The sequence below is a fragment of the Lytechinus variegatus genome, chromosome 7 (genome assembly GCF_018143015.1).
Source record: "Lytechinus variegatus isolate NC3 chromosome 7, Lvar_3.0, whole genome shotgun sequence".
Lineage (NCBI taxonomy): Eukaryota > Metazoa > Echinodermata > Echinoidea > Temnopleuroida > Toxopneustidae > Lytechinus > Lytechinus variegatus.
Genome location: NC_054746.1, coordinates 12,104,062 through 12,122,371, shown reverse-complemented (window position 1 = coordinate 12,122,371; position 18,310 = coordinate 12,104,062). Strand labels below are relative to the sequence as shown.

The 18,310-nt window shown below is 33.9% G+C and overlaps 1 protein-coding gene across 3 annotated transcripts in view; it reads right to left on the bottom strand.

The window, feature by feature from the left end:
* Positions 1-3,650: 3,650 nt before the first annotated feature.
* LOC121418456 (E3 ubiquitin-protein ligase UBR2-like) overlaps positions 3,651-18,310 on the bottom strand; it is a 70,461-nt gene continuing 55,801 nt past the window's right edge. For 2 of the 3 annotated variants that reach the window (XM_041612343.1, XM_041612346.1), the window contains 10 exons: positions 17,514-17,587; positions 15,415-15,571; positions 14,229-14,325; positions 13,295-13,428; positions 10,984-11,084; positions 10,687-10,757; positions 9,994-10,071; positions 9,234-9,413; positions 6,874-6,975; positions 3,651-5,993 (listed from right to left, as the gene is read on the bottom strand). In XM_041612343.1, the coding sequence (XP_041468277.1) occupies positions 5,858-5,993; positions 6,874-6,975; positions 9,234-9,413; positions 9,994-10,071; positions 10,687-10,757; positions 10,984-11,084; positions 13,295-13,428; positions 14,229-14,325; positions 15,415-15,571; positions 17,514-17,587 (1,130 nt within the window). In that variant the 3' untranslated portion in view covers positions 3,651-5,857. Of the gene's footprint in view, positions 5,994-6,873; positions 6,976-9,233; positions 9,414-9,993; positions 10,072-10,686; positions 10,758-10,912; positions 11,085-13,294; positions 13,429-14,228; positions 14,326-15,414; positions 15,572-17,513; positions 17,588-18,310 lie in introns of all 3 variants that reach the window. The other variant, XM_041612345.1, reaches the window with a different exon arrangement.

The window sequence follows — 18,310 nt, the reverse complement described above, 5'->3', positions numbered from 1 at the left end:
TTATATCTTAGCCTAATAAAATCTAGCTAGCATGAATTGATGTTGAAAAAGAAAATGTGTGTAAAATGACAAAATGAATACAAAGAAATAACCAATATTAATCAATAGTTGGTAAATCATTTCTATACTGATATTCCCTATCACAGGAAAAGTGAGAAAAATCACAATAAACTGAAACAAGGAGACACAAAGAACAGCAGTAACGATTAAAAATCTTCATTGAAAGTGATGTAATAACATTTACCAAATGACTTGGTAAATTTAATTTGCTATATATAATATGAACAAATGAGGAACACTCTCAAATATGATAAATACATGCAGATTCATTAAGAAGAGACATAGACAATGCTGCTTTAATTACAACAATAGCTGCATTAGAACCGACATATATCAGCCTAACCCTCTCTCATCATTATACAAGTTTTCCAAACATTTATAATGATATATTTTGGTGTTAACTAATCATATTAAAGAATCTTTCTGATAGGAAATACATGAATTAAACTACTAGTATTGAGCTGTACAATACAACCATTAAAAATTCCCTAAGTAGACTGTGGAATCAATAATACTAGATTCCTATTCCTCCCTATTTCAACTTTCAAAATAATGACAAAAATGCTATTTTGTGAACTGATTATGCCCTTCTCATTTTGCTTTACCTGACATAACAATTATTTAAAACTGTGGATGGTAGTATTTGCTGCAACAGAGGGTACAAAGAATGGATATGCATATGTGACAAAGTTAAACTAACATCCTTAGCATAAAGATAAAACCATTGTCTTGTATTCACAAAGACACACTTTAATTAAGCTAGGGTTTATTCAGTTTAATTACTGATGGCAAAACATGACACAAAATTCTTGCAGTTTTTAAAAAAAACTTTGGGGTATTAAAATCATGCAAATGAATTGTTTGGAAATGAGAAAAAAAAATTAGTTTTCTTGACAGATAAATAATAAACCCAAAAGTCCAGTTGACATGAATATTTAATGTGCAATTTATTTATCACATTTGACCATTACTAGTACTACTATATTTGAAACCATACTTCTTCAAAGATAGTGGGTAGAGACCTTAGAAATTTACAATAGATATGTTAACCTAATTTTCATTTCCTATTCAGTTGCCAAGAGAGTTTTGTGTTTTAAAACTCTATCTTATTTTTCTGATTCCTTGCGTTAACATGATTTATATCCGATTCAGATCATTTCACTTCATGATCTCAATTCAATTCAAATTCTACATTTCTGTTGAATAATATTTCACTAAATCTCAACAATTCCTTGTACCGGTAAGTATAGCATTATGCACTGTGAACCTGCTGATAAGTAACAGGTCTGTATAACATATTAAATACTGTATATATGATTGTATATACCATGTAAACTGAATGAAGTTCATCCTTTTGGCTGCTATTTTCAGTGCATATTTGAAATATACCATTAAATAATTGTACAAATAATAATAACTTATGTAATGGTATAACTCTGTGCTAAATTGATGGGAATCCCATGTTTTACATTGTAAATTTCTTGTGTTTCCTATGCTCTTTCCACATGCTTTTGACAGCAAAGACAATTTTTTTTAGTTGTTCTTTACAGACAATCGTGAATGGTTCGAGTGTCAAATGAGTCAATAAGTTGAACCTTTGTGGTTTGTGTCACAGTTGGCGATCCAGAGTTAAACCACAACTTTAGACCAGAATTTTGATTGAACCCGAGTTCAGTGCACAGGTCGAAATATTTCCTGGCTTTTCACACATGTAACGGTTACTTGGTCCATTTTTATAGGATAGAGCCAATTGTTATTTTGATATAATTATGATTATCAATTCAATAAATCATAGAAATTAACCTGCAATCAATATCTAGACATTATGATACGGGTCCCTGATTGGTTCAGGGCCCAGTCTTACAAAAATTTGCGATCGATCCAATCAATCACAACTATGGAAAGCCAGCAATGTCAACATCGGAAGTACATGTTTGTTTAGAATATTTTCTAGTTATGATCATGTACATTCATATTATTCTTGAAAATTCAGTGTGCTTTTCTTTGTTAACAAAGGACATCTTGCATATTTTCTGAAGAAAAAAATATGACAGTGATGGATTTCCATATACTTGATCGGATCAATTGTTAAACTTTATAGAATGGGAACAAGGTGTTAAGGGAACCGTAACATAAAGCTGGATGTTTGACACAGAATAAATTTTTTGGATTTATTGCATTGACCACAATTTATATACAGTCAACCATAGAAAATCATATAAATTAACACTTGCTATCAAAGACTCTGTGTTACAGGACCAGAAGTTCTGAACTATCACCCTTTTCCATCCTATTTGTCCGCAAATCTGATGACGTTAACCGGTATTCGATAAATGATGCATAGTTCTCTATACATTAATATCTTCATGTGCCATAACAGGGCTCAGTTTTGAAAATAATGTCCAATCAATCTGGGTAACAATTGCTAAGTGAGTGTAACTATAAATGAAACTCTTAACCCTATCTAGGCCGGGGTATTTTGGGAGTTCATATGGCCGGGGGCCTCCCAGGCCCCCCCTTGAGATCTAACCATGCAATCACGCCGAAAATTGGCACGCGGGTTGTCTGGGTCATAATCTACAATATTGTAAAGTAATTTATTTCATGCAAATTGCTATTAAGTGATTATGCTAATGTATGCATAATTAGTATGCAAAATCATACTTTTTCCTCAAACTCCCTAAATAAAGCTTCAAATGTTCTAATTTTTGGTATAGAAACTCTTTGTGGTATTCTTAGCAAGCGTACATGAACAAAATCGTGATATCAAATCATTTTCTTATGTATTATATTGTTTTTTGTAATTTCATTTTTTTTTACCTTTTGTTTTTCATTGTTTTTTCAATGAAATTTGTTGGGGACTCTTCTGAGATCATAAAAAGCATAAAATAAATACATTTAGACCAGCAAAACTAAAAATAAACATACATTTATGATTTTTGGTTGAAAACACAATTTACATTGACTTTGTACACAAAATCATGTTTTGAGCAATTTTTGGTCTGACTTGCACTTACACAATATTGCGTAATTTCGAAACCACATACCCAGTTGACGCAAAATTGGTCTCAAAAATTGCGCAAGACTTGAAAGTAAAAAGTCAGTGAGCGCTTAAAAAATTTCGCCCGGCGAAAATATTGCGCGGATCGTTGAAGGGGCCTCCGAGGCCACCCCCCCCGCGGCCTAGATAGGGTTCAATTAATTGCATTGTCAAATTCAATGACTTAATATAATAATTAGTATAATAAGCAACAAATGAAGAAGGTTATAATAATGTGAAACTTCAAACAGCACCAAAAAAAAAGAGAAGAAATAATTGTTAAGTAGGCACATAATACTGCTGAATATTTGGTGACATAAATGATAAATATGAGCAGCCCTTCCCATATTAAACACAAACTTGTTACTTACAAACATTCCTTCACAAAACATAGTTTCATATACATGTATATAAAAACGAACGGTCCTTAATTAACTATGGCTGTTAATAATCTAAGCATATCTTCATTATAAATTGCACTGAATTCTGCCATATCGGCACCATTTAAAAAAAAAGTTTTAAACTCTCACCAACCCCATTTTTTCAAAAAATTGTTTTAAACTCTCACCATCACCAATAAGCAAATTGTGGATGAAATGTAATTAGAATTGAATAACAAATTATGTATCGATGTGTAACCCACATGTAACTGAAATAACCATGAAAGAAATACATATTCATATTAATTCACTTTTAGGAAGAAGTAAAGCCTTAAAACATACAGGATTACATGCAATTATCAATTTAAACTTAATCAAACCAAAAACAATCCTTACAAAAAAAAAGTTGGCAAAATAATACATCAAATTAATCATGCAGAGAGTGAATATGGGACGGTATCCATTTTCTCGAAAATCAATCAAAAATTAACTTCTGCATTTTACAAGCAAATATCTACTTTAACTTTACTATAAGCATAATATACATCTCAATTGTAATTCTTGACATCACAGAAAAATAGAGCTTTCATTTCAGATACCTAGATGCATTCATAACCTGAACAGAATCGAGCAATAGCCACACACTTCGCTTCATATGAAAACCTAGATTTTAAAATATCATTTACACTTCTTCTCATGCAAAGTCTGCATTTCGTTGGTACAACAACATGCATGAGCGATGCATAATTAATGATAAAGCTAAGAAATGAATATTTCCTCATCTAAATGTGATAACTGATATTTCGAGGATAAGTATTGATGATTTAATTTAACAAGTAATCTAAAATGAACAAAAGTGCACTCGTCATACCCTGTTGACAGGTAAATGTAGAACAAATACATGAACATGCAATTCAATGGATCTTATGTATAAACCTCTTGGAACAACAACAAAAATCTGCATTGTAACAAACCTGACATGAAAGAAATAAACTTTCGATTTTCATTCACAATTCTAAGAATTAGAATCAACAAAAATAAGTACATGCGTATGATGAGTAGAATGAATGTACAGTATTCTAAAACATCCTCTGTAGACTTTTCTATATGTATACATTTACACGCATCTTGTACTGATCCGATTCAATATTTCAAAGCATATAGAATGTATTAGATTCTATTAAATCCATGTAAATTAAATCATACATTTTCTTGATTTCCTTCTCGTCAACAAAGTTTCTATAAAAAGTTTTCCTCAGGTACATACATGAAATTCAGTATCTTGTACACACACTTGAAGTTGCAATCTTTGCATAATGAAGACATGTTGTGCACAATTCTTTTCCTCACATGGATTTAAGCACTGTTATACAAACAGGCAAATTTATACATTAAACATGAAGTTTACAAATGAAATCTGACATTTAAAGCTAAATAGGATTATTATAGATTTGCCGTAGTTAACAGAAGGCCCCATTTGAATATGCCTGACATCAACAAAATGACTATAATGCCGATTCAAACTTTAAAGGTATTCAGTGAACTTATGATCTCAAATTTCAATCTAAATCACATTTAAAATCATATCACTATCGTTTTCTTAATCTCAAAATGTAACTCTTTGAGACAACGCACCCACCTTATATTTTGTTCATCGGCAGGCAGTCACTCATAAATTCAATGTATCGGTATTATACTTGTAAACTAAATCTCAACATCGCATACTGTACAAATCTAATTTTCATATGAATAAAACAATGCCTTTGTTGGGGCATTTTATTCTAGTTAGATATCATTTGAATATTACTTTGCCTAGTTTTATACATGTAATAATTATCTACATATATATTTTATTAATCAAGATATACTATCTATATCAAGACCTACTTGTACAAAAACCATCATCTATGGTACACGCTAAATCTCAAACAAGGAAAGATCGATCGATAACAGTTACAGACACATGTACCACTGACAAGTATTTTGAGTAATACTGATGCTACTGTAGCGACTGAAAGATTTGAATGAATGCAATATATATCTCAATCCTTTGTTTGAATAAAATCACAAATACTGCTGAAGTCCTTTCTCCGGCAGTTTAAGATGGAAAATGTAAATATCTGAACATTCAGGTGTCATACGAGATGCTGTTTCCATGGCAAAATGATGACAGCATAACAAATTGATGATTTACTTTAAACTCATGTTCAATCCATGTGAAGAATGCAGTCATGACAGGAGGTTGTCATGGTAACCAAGAATGTTATCATGATAACTACATTTTTTGCCAGTTGATTAGAGGAGATGCACCTCTTAGTTTTCTGCTAACTTTGCATTGATGAGGTTGCCATGGTAACCAAGAGTGTTATCATAGTAACTACATATTTTGCCAGTTGATGAGAGGAGACGCGCCTTCCAGTTTTCTGCTTACCGTTGCCTGGATACTGTGTGAGAGCCAGAGTTTGTGAAGCTCGCTGTAACATTCCTTACTCAAGTGTAGAGGATTACCACGCCTATAAAACAAATAAGAACTTGGTTCAAGTTTATCCCTTTAAGGCCTTTATTCATGTACCTTTGTCTACACAAAAAGATTATAAGCTCCTAGCTTCTGCATTGATTAATTCTTCCATGAAACACCAAGATCAGGGCGACTGAATACTGAATAAACTTTCAAACACAGATTGATAATGTATGTACTGCAAAGGTATATTTTGAAAAAAAAAAATCCCCATTGATATGGTCCATTTTTTCTTCTCCAGAACAAATTTGAAACCATCGCAACATAAGTGAACATCCAATAGATATCAGTATAAATATTAATTCAAGCTCATGGTAGGCTAATACAATGGACCAGAATTGAAACTAATCTGTACACTTGAAACATTCTAGAGAATAGATAAATTACTAATTATGACTTTGTCAATATGACAACAAGATATGGTGATATCTTCAGGTGTAAGTGCAAACCCAATCCATTAATGCCCCATCGACATTTAGTCTATGATTGTTGTTGGGTGCCCAGAGGGTGAACGTATCCTGCTTATCATAAAATCTCCTTGGGGTGCATAGGACAATCATACAAATGAATGAATTCATGATCATCATAGGGTCTACACTTTTTGTTAAGTGCAGAATTTGACAATATTTTCATAAATGCAGAAAACAAAAATCACAAGGACATTGCCCAACCTTTGTAGTCTTCGGCCTGTTTATGATGCACAACAAAATTGTACAGAGGAAGTAAACCTAAACATCTTAGCCTGTAGCCACCCACCAAGCCCCCTATAGACTTAGACTTATCTATCATACGATGATTGTAGCGAATGTAAGCTAGGCATTATTATTCAGTGCAGGGGGGGGGTAAATGGAGATGGTTACAAATAAATGACAAACCTTAGACCAGGATCAGGTTCACCATATTCATCTAGATAGGGTGGGGTGTAAGAACATCCTTGACTCTTTCCTGACATCAATAGTAGGTTACATTCTCTAACCCTGTAAATAAATAACAAAATATATAACTATGATGAAAGACATGATAAATATCAAAAGATCCTGATGTCATCATTCTTATTGCTTTCGTTACCATCAACAACATCATCACAATTATCATCGTCATCATCATCATCATCATCATCATCATCATCCTAATCATCATCAACATCCTAATCATCATCATTATCATCACCGCCACCACCACCACCACCATCATCATCATCATCATCATCATCATCATCGTCGTCATCATAATCATCACCATCTCACCATCATCATAATCGTCATATTCTTTATCTTCATCATCATCATCATCATCAGTACGCGCAAGTATTTCTTGTAGAAATCTAGGAGTTATATTTGATGATAAATTGACATTCGATGAATTTATATCCCAAAAATGTCACTCTGCATCATATGCCTTATACAAAATTGGTAAACTTCGTGAATTCTTGGACAAACCCACCACTGAAAAATTGGTACATGCTTTTGTTTTATGTCACATTGATTTCTGCAATAGTCTCCTTTCAGGATTACCTAATAAACAAATTAAACAAGTGGAATGCCTCTGGCCATCTCACCTGCACCACGCGGTTCAATATAGCAGCAGTGCTGACTTTGAATACTACTCTAACTCGCACAAGATGTTCAGTGATACATGGTTACTCTTATGTCCACTTTTTACTAACTAGACCAATAAACTTACAGAGATATGATGGTTATTCAACAAAAAACCCCAACATGGCCAAAGTTCATTGACCTTACATGACCTGTGACCTTGATCATGTGACCTGAAACTCGCACAGGATGTTCAGTGATACTTGATTACTCTTATGTACAAGTTTCATGAATCAGATCCATAAACTTTCAAAGTTATGATGGTAATTCAACAGATACACCCAGTTCGGCCAAAGTTCATTGACCTTTGACCTTGGTCATGTGACCTGAAATGCGCACAGGATGTTCAGAGATACTTGATTACTATAATATCCAAGTTTAATGAACTAGACCAATAAACTTTCAAAGTTATGATGGTAATTCAACAGATACCCCCAATTCGGCCAAAGTTCATTGACCCTAAATGACCTTTGACCTTAATCATGAGACCTGAAACTTGCACAAAATGTTCAGTGATGCTTGATTACTATTATGTCCAAGTTTCATGAATCAGATCCATAAACTTTCAAAGTTATGATGGGAATTCAACAGATATCCGCAATTCGGCCAAAGTTCATTAACCCTAAATGACCTTTGACCTTGTTCATGTGACGTGAAACTCGTGCAGGATGTTCAGTGATACTTGATTAACCTTATGTCCAAGTTTCATGAACTAGGTCCATATATTTTCTAAGTTATGATGACATTTCAAAAACTTAACCTCGGGTTAAGATTTCGATGTTGATCCCTCCAACATGGTCTAAGTTCATTGACCCTAAATGACCTTTGACCTTGGTCATGTGACATGAAACTCTAATAGGATGTTCAGTAATACTTGATTAACCTTATGGCCAAGTTTTATTAACTAGGTCCATATACTTTCTAAGTTATGACGTCATTTCAAAAACTTAAACTCAGGTTAAGATTTGATGTTGACGCCGCCGCCACCGTTGGAAAAGCGGCGCCTATAGTCTCACTCTGCTTCGCAGGTGAGACAAAAACTGCAAACCATTCAAAATTCAGCTGCGAGATTAGTAACACGAACACGCAAGTATGAAGCAATTACTCCAGTTCTCAGAGAATTACATTGGCTCCCTGTCCGTTCCCGGATTGTATTCAAGCTTCCAGTTTTTGCACACAATTGTTTTTATAAAATTGCCCCGTCCTATTTACTCGATTTAGTATCATATTACCAGCCATCCCGAAATCTTAGATCAAGCTCAAAAGCATTATTTGTTGTTCCCTCTGTCTTTACAAAATCATATGATGAGCGCTCTTTTACTCATACCTCTGCTGTCCTCTGGAATGCTTTACCTAATTCATTGAGATATCAAAGAGATTTACCGTTATGTACATTCAGGAGATCCCTCAAAACATATCTTTTCAATGCATAAAATACCAACTTTGAACTAATGATCCAATCTAAATATCTTGATTACTTTATTCTTACCTTTCACTATGTCTTCTTTAAGCACATAGAGACATGCTATGCTATGTGTGATGCGCTATACGAGAATTGAGCATTATTATTTTTAATTATTATTATCATCACCATCATCATCATTCTCATCATCATCACTTGACTGAATATGTGAGTATACCTGAGGAAGACACCAGACCCAGATCCACACATGATAGCATGCGCTGTACAGGCTCCTACTGATTCACCGTTGATTTCTCTCTGGCAGCAGTAACTCTGTGAACACACCACAGTCCCACACACCAGGCACATGGCCGGGGCTCTACTGTCGCTCTGTGTTGTCGTGTTCCCACGTGGGCACCTAGATCAGCAACACGAGACGACATAGATTATCACACTACTAAGGAATGCCGAAGTGTGATGCCATTAATTTTCATTTCGGGGGGCATTTCAGCATTGTGGTATACCATACTAGGTACTTTTAGGTAGAGCATGATAAAATACATCCCCACACAAAATATTGTTGGAATTTATTCTTGGCCGCCAAAGGCATGGCCAAATGAATACTTAATTAGCCCCACTGAAATCAATGTATTCTTGGCCATGAGAATGACAATCATACAATTAATAAATGGGGCTAATTTCTGTAGGTATTATTGTGGTCCACTGATCAGTATACAGATCCAAAATGTGTGAAATATTAGCATAGATGGTACTTATTATTTGTACATGTAGCTGTTTTAAGAGTAATGCAGTATGATGCAAATAACATAGGTTGGATTTTAACTGTAATGGGAATTGTAAGCCTCTTTCTTTTTTTAAATATCTTTTTACTCCGTCCAGGGAGTTAAAAAAGTAGATAACTTAAATATCTCACACAAACATAATAATCAATAAACTTTTGTATTTCTATGATTTTTGAAATTGGTAGAAATACTTACGCAAACAATGATCTATCATTCATGAGGTCACTATAGTCTCGAGGCAATTCAATCAGCTGGTTTATCTCAATGGGATATCTAGAACAATCAAACACAAAGCAGGGAAAGATCTGACAATGTTATGAATTAAAAAACCCCCATAATTTCCAATCTTGAATAGCGACCTACACCTAAACCTTAAACCTATATATAAAATTAATTAATATTTGAAAGTGATCAAGTTATATTAGTTGGTATGCATGATTTTAAAGCAAACTTTAAACAAAGAAATGAAAATTACATAACATTTTCTACAGAATTGAAAATACATAAATCTAAAAGATAATCCTTGTTTTTTTTTACTGCCATCACTTTTTTCCTTTCAGTTGATGAGAGCACCACCATTTGAACATGTCTTCCATTACGTGCGATAGCTCAGTCAGTAGAGCAGGGGATTTGGTTTGCTCATGCTCTTTGGTCAGGCATTTATCCAATATCCTCATTATCAAGTCCCTAGGAGAGGACAAATGCTTTCGGTCCTATGCTTGCTTGCATACTAGCATTCATGCTTTCTTAGAAATCCGTAAAATCCACCACCACCATCACTGATCATGTCCTCCATGACGAGTTTTGAACCCTTGACCCACTGACTAAAAGGCATGTAGAAGCCACTACACCTCATCATTTATTTAAACATTGTCTCGCCTTTCTTACCTCACCAGACCCGAGTTTTGTTCGGTCATCTTTATCTTGATATCTGGATGAGAGCACCATCGTTTGATCATGTCCTCCATGACGAGTTTTGAACCCTTGACCCACTGACTAAAAGGAATGTAAAAGTCACTACACCACATCATTTAAACTTCATCTCCCCTTACTAAATGAAAAGAACTCAGAATCACTACACCACAACACTTTGCCGTCATCTCCCCTTACTTACCTCACCAGACCCGAGTTTTGTTCGGTCATCTTTATCTTGATATCTGGATGAGAGCACCATCGTTTGATCATGTCCTCCATGATTGGTGTTTCTGAGCAGTCTAGGAGGGTAGCTAGATTGATAGGTAGGCCCAGGTACTTACACAGCGGTTCAAACTCGTCTATGCCTGCATCTAAGGAGGCAATATTACAAGAGAACCAAGTAAAAAGCAACATCAGTACAAGTAGATTTATTATACGGATAATTACAAGGAAAACATTGTAATTCTTAAAAAATCTTAGCACCTACATGAAAATTATCATCCTTTATTATTAACAATTTTTTTTAACAAAAGACAAAGTTGTATTTAGTATACCAAATTTACAATTCCTGGAAAATCCATCTCATCTGTATTAAAATCTTTTATATTCTTGTTCTTTTAATGTATATCTTTATCATGATGGTATCAGTTTTTAACTTGACAAAACTGTACTTATACATTGATTATTTCTGGAGTGTTTCATCAATATTTTGTCATCAAACAAGGTATCAGATCTTACAACTTTCTTTGGTTTTGAATGGCTTAGAATCACTGTTACTATGGTAACTGTCAGATAAAACAGGACTTATTAGATAAAAAGTCCTTTCATGAAATGCTGCCCTTTGAACAAACATGCATGATAGATGTTGACGGTGCTGGCCGTCCATAGTGGCGATTGATTGGATCAATCGTAACTCTTTGTACAACAGGGCCCTAGTCTACATCAAGTAATAAAAAGTCCTTTCATAAAATGTTGCCCTGGTCTACATCAAATAATGATGATAAATTTTACTGATCCCATTTTTATATTTTGAATATTTCAAGCATCTTGATTGTCCATTTCAATATTCTAACATAGTTTTCAGAATTGAAATATTGCGACAATAATTATTTTTTTCTTTCTGTTTTTCATGCATGCTATAGTTGCATATATACACAGCAAGGTTAATAATTTAATTTTTTTCTGAGAAATTCACATCAATCAATTCAATCAAATGGTATGTTTTCGAGTGCAAATGAAAGGTTGTAATGCTCTCAAATTATTGTGACTCAAGGGGTCCATGAAGTGAATTAAGGTTAGAAAAATGGGTGTTCGACAGAGCTTTCAAGTCTTGCACATCTTTAAGACCAAATTTGTGATGCCCAGGTCACTATTCCGAAATTACACATTTTTAAAATGCATGTCAGACCCCAAATTGCTCAAAAATGTGATTTCTGTGTACAAAGTCAATGCAAATTGTGTTTTTCAAGCCAAAATCATAAATGTATGATTATTTTTACTTTTGTTGGTTTAAATGGATTTATTTTATGCTATTTATGATTGCAAAAGGGTTCCCGACAAAGTTCATCAGAAAAAAACAATAAAAAAAAAAGTTTTTAAATAAACAAAGAAATACGTAAGAATAAAGAAAACGATTAAAATACACAAGAAATTAATTATATGTTTGCAATTTTTTATAGAAATGTAAAAATTGATACTCTCATGAAAAATGAGCAATATGTTAGCTATAAATTGAGTTAAAGGCAAAAACAAACACAAAAAACAAATTTGGGCAAATTTCTTACACATATTCGCATAAATAATCAATAAAAAACTAAAAACAATTAAGTTTTTGAAAATTTTACCATACAGCATTGTAGTTTACATCTGGTTCTATGCGCATGCAAATTTTTGCGGCGATTGCGCAATCAGCAGCAGAGACTGGAGGTGGGGTCAAATTGGCCCCCCCCCCTTATATCCTGGTTTGAAACAGCCCAGTTAAAATAGGGTTAAAGGAAAGGAAGGCAGTGTTAACTTTAGGGGCATCCAAGGCCATTGAACAGGTCATCAACAGTGTACTTTTTAAGTGGGACACATGCACTGTTTTACTGCAGGACACTAAGGTTTTGAGTAAAAGGGCGCTTACTTTGGCCTTCATTCTACAAATATTTGGAAGGCATCAACGCCAATCTGACGGTTTCGGAGGTCATGGCCTTTGGCTAATTTGAACCCTGGGGTTGCACATAAAATATGTTGATTATTTTATGGAATTATTGTCAGTTCATCCAACTTAAAAGCAAAATGCAAGATAGTGCAGGTTGGAGATATTTCATTCATGACTCTAGAGTTGGCACAGGCTATCCCTGTGGCACTCATACTAACAGTAGTAGTAGCCCATCGATATTCATATGGTCTGTATGTTGGTATTCAACATCTCACAAGTCTTCTCCAGTACCAAGGCAAAATAAGACTTACCTCCCTATGCAAGCATTTCAAGCAAGAAAACACCACACCATGCCTTCAACGAGCATGAACGCTATACATAAAGAGAAGAGCCTACCCTGATCATATTCTGAAAGTTGACTTTCGATTTCTAACTCACTCTGAAGTTCTGCTGGACACGGAACACTGGTCAAGAAGTGGAAGAAGAGGGCAGCAGACCGGAGGAACGGAAGGCACGCCACCTGGACGTGGTTGACTAGCTGCCAGCCGGGCGGGAGAGGGGCTGCTTCCAATCTGTGAAAAAGGGGGACATTTTACTCTAAATTACCGATTGGTCTACATCCACTTTGAGGACTAACCATTTGGCCTCATTGCTATTAAGTGCATTTCACATTTTGACAAAGTTCAAGTTAACATGTACTCCTTTCACCTAATATCCACCTAATTTAAAAATAGTTTTTTATGTGAAGAAAAATTAGATCAAATCATCATTTGACAAAGTAAAAATGATATGGAGAAGAACTAGAAATTAGACCATATTATACGATCATTAGGTTAAATAAAAATCAGAATAAGTGGATATTAGACAAAGTGGAGTGTAGATCAATTGACAATTAGACTGATCTTCCGCTTCCAAAGGACTTAGATATTATTACCCCGCTGTAGCTCAAGCAGCTAGCTTCCGGCGCTCGGTATTTCAAGGAATAAATTCCTGCTAGGTACCCATTCACCTCACCTGGCTTGAGTGCAGCACAATGTGGATAAATTTCTTGCTGAAGGAAACTAAGCCATGGCTGGGATTTGAACCCATGACCCTCTGTTTCAAAGTCCGGAGACTAATCCACTGGGCCACAACACTCCCCATGTAGACACAACTGCTTACAGACCAATATTAACCCATTTTACTTGTTTATCACAATTACATGAAACATCATCACATCAATCTATTTCAATAATTTTAGGGCAAGGCCACTTTTCAAAGCGCACTTTTTTATAGAGCACATTTCTTTGTTATTACAGCGCAAATATGATATCCAAGGCCATGGCATTAGATGATGTTGGATTAATTTCACGCCCCCCCAAACTCAACGTACCCTGCATATTGTCTTAGCATTACACAAGCCTTTAAGAGATCATGTCCTTCTCTGCTGACATCAACACTGCTTCCTTCCTCTTCCATCGATTCTTCAACTGAAAAAAAGAATGAAATGTAAGGGGAAAAAAATATTATAAACAGAGTAGATAAATGTACATTTTAAGAAATTTATGTGAATACCACTTATTCAGAAATCTGTTTGTCAGAAACCCTGATATACAAGCAAGAAAATTCCAAATAAAAATGTCAAGTTTAGAATGTTAGATGACTTTTTTTCAACGGTGGTATTAACCTTTTGAATCTTTTCCCATGTAAATAATAAAAAGTACTCAGTATGTTATATAATCAAATGTATACTTGACAAATAAACAAAACTGAAAATATTTACAAATGATACATTCAAAGTTACACATGATGCATCAATACCCAATACATCATCATCTAAACATTTGGCAAACTCAAACCATAGCATTCATAACACAAAACTTAGCAATGATCATAGAACATTTAGAACATCTACAATTGATTCCATAGACTGGACTGTACAATCAATCGTAGAAATCAAGCGTAAAATTGATCACTAACCTTTGTGTTATGGGGCCCTGTGGTGGGCATTTCATGAAGCTGTTTGCAAGTTACAAATGACTTTATGCACGACCGGTGACCCTTTTATGTGTTAAATGATATATCCTCATCTAGCAGACTTACGGCTCAAAAGCATGTTTTATGAACAGTTTTATGAAACATCCACCTCCTCATATACTACAGACAAACTAAAACATGCATTCATAATAGCAGACCTGCCAACCTCTGGGAATGAAAAATTGTATTCTGAGATATATAAAAAAAATGTTTTTTCCCCCTAAAAGTGTATTTCATAATAAAATGCGTGGTGCATTCGCTCATCGCAGCGCTCAAGGTGCACGTAAGCTAAAAAACATTGAAACATGTGAATATCTCACCCTGGTTTTAAACAGAATGATTGAAAAAAAAACAAGTTACCTGAAATTACATTTATGTAATAACCATATTTGTGTAAGTTTTATGAAATAGAGACATATAGAGATCATTTTTTTTCAATGAATTAAGATTCGTGACCCCCAAAAATATTTTTTTTACAAAAAAACATATTTTTGGTTGAAAAAACGTACTGGTTGGCAGGTCTGTAATAGGAAGTTACTTACATGGGATATTACTGGGGGCAGAGAGGAGGACCTGGACCAGATGAGCTGCTAGGGCTACCCTGAGAAGATGATGATCACTGATTGGTCCACCTAATAAACTCATTGATACTCTCTCATTGCCATTGTACAGCCTTGGTAATGACATGCATACACTCACCTGTGTAGGAGAAGAAAAAGGATAACGGTATGAGATTTATTCATTTGACATTTCATTTAAACAGGGTAGAATTGTAAGTTTCAATTCTGCTTTCCACAACGGCCCCTTCCGAATGACATACATTTTCATTACAATATAATTAAATCATTAATATTTACATAATCAATAGCACAATTACATTTTCACATATCTACATGTATATAAATATGGAACCCAAAAGAATTGAAAAAAATCACAAACAAAACATATCTCTTAAAAATCTAAACAATAAATCAATTGGTTTAGAATTAAACAACCCCCCCCCAAAAAAGAAAAAAAAAATTGAAAAAAAAGAAAGAAAAAAAAACATTAAAAAAATAATCGAAAATCAATCATGAAGTTTTTTTCTAATCCAAAAATGACAATAAAATTAATATCAAACTATCATACATTTTTGTTAAACCAGGCATTAAAATAAAAAATATTTTCTTTCACATATTTTGATAGTTTCAGATGATACATGGAAAATCATAATTTCCTTTAATTTTGATTATTAAAACCTGGTTTAAAAGCATTTCATTTAATATTCATTATGATGAATGGAAAATACTCATAAAGAGTATCATTTGTAACAGCTTGTCAATCATCCACTTGTGTTCATGAAATTAATATCATAATTGATATCATTATCATGATTTATCATTATTAGCACAACCCCCCCCCCTCCTTCTTATAATCATCTTCATCATGATCATAATCAATTTGGTGGCATTGTTCTAGTTGTTCATTCACCTTGCAATACCAACAAGTCTGAAATAAAATAAACAGATATTCCTTGCTTAGAAAATTAAATTCTTAGTTTAAATCTTACAATTACAATGAACACTCCATCATTTATAATCCCATGTACATGTTATTTGATGTTCAGATCTTGTTGCCAGTCATTTTGACCTCTACCACTTTCTTGTCATTATTCATTCATTAATATCATCATTGTAATAGTAATCATCATCACCATCATCATGATCATTTGAAGCTTTGTTCTACAATAAGTACATTGATATGTATGTATTCTGTACATTACAAAGCAGTTTTGATTGTGTCCCATTGACATCCCAGTTAAATGATTTTCGAATGAACTCTTGAACTCTCATCTCAATAGGTTGGCTGATTGTTAATTACATTCCTCCTTGTTTACAGATTCTTGCCAATTAATTCCTCCCTGGTCAATTTCATGTACATTACTCCATTCCATGGGTGTACATATCACCAGCTGGTCATGAAATCTACTCCTGTTTGTGTAGATTTCAACTAAGTATTTCCTGTGTAATTTACAACCTGTCAATCAAAGTTCACAGTGACCAGAGGTGACCTAATTAACCTGAATTAATTAACTGCAGTTCAATGACATCAAAATGAAATGGGAGTCGAGTAATTTCCTTCAAATTTGTTTTATCCTAAATGAAGTTTGATTTAAATGATTGGCCATGGCACATTGACTTTCGCTGAAGCGCTGCTAAGCCAGCCCTAATAAATTCATTCTGATGCCAAAATATACAATGTTTTAAATATAAAGCACTATAAGACCAACATTTTATATATTGAACCACATAATGTGTAGGCCTAAAGGCAGAATGAACTATCATTTAATCTATTTATTTAACATGCATCATTTGAGATTAAAATAGTAGGAATACAGTAAGACAAGACAAAAGAAATGATCCCTTCACTTTTATTCTCTCATAGACATTATCATCATTAATATATTTATTTCAAAAACATCTAATCATAAATTCTTCCATCCATCCATTCATTTGTTAGTTTGTTCATCCATCCATCTATCCACCCACCCATCCATCCATCCATCCATTTTAGTCATGCCTAAGTTCCCTTCTATCCTTCTCTATTTTTATCTCACTATAAATGAATTATCAGAAACAAATCATCATGAAAATATTCTTACCAGTAATGTAAAGACATCGATATCTAAGATGCAAGGATCGGTTGGCCTTCCACTCGATTCCTGAGGATATAGGGCTGTCACAAGAATAATACACCATTACTTTATAAGAAATATGACTCTTTAAACATGCTTTTTAATTCATCATAAATACTCAAAAAAGAGAAAGAGAGACAAGTGGAGGGGAGTTGATGATATATCCAATTTCAATATGAGTATCATGTTAAATAGACATTTCAAAAGCATATAAACACAACTAATGTTTGATGGATTCATGACTGTGCGATTAAAAGTTAAATTGTAAGTATCCCCCTTTGTCAGATCTGAAATATATTGCTCAAGATTTATAATCTAATCAGACTATCATTTCTATCAATGTCGCTCCTATAAGCATACATGACCCAATTTTGCAGTTGAATCCTCAAACAATTCTGATGTTATTGGAAGAATGATAAACTTTCATGTAATGATCTATGTGACCTTAGAATTTTGAACTCGTGACCCCTAAATGTAATTAAACCATTGTCATTTCTGTATCCAAAAGAGTACCAAGTTTGAAGATGATGCGTGAAACATTTTTGGGCAGATTACTACATAATCAAAATTTGGAAAGACAACCAAAAATGTAATTATTAACAAATTCTTAATTGAATATATCTTTTATACACAGGCTCTGAAATTTCTTTATCAAAGAGGAAACATAATTACAAATTACCATAAAGGACTGGTAAATTGCAGACTGGTATACACTCATTTTATTTACTCATCTGACATATTCTAATCCTAGTTCAACTCAAACC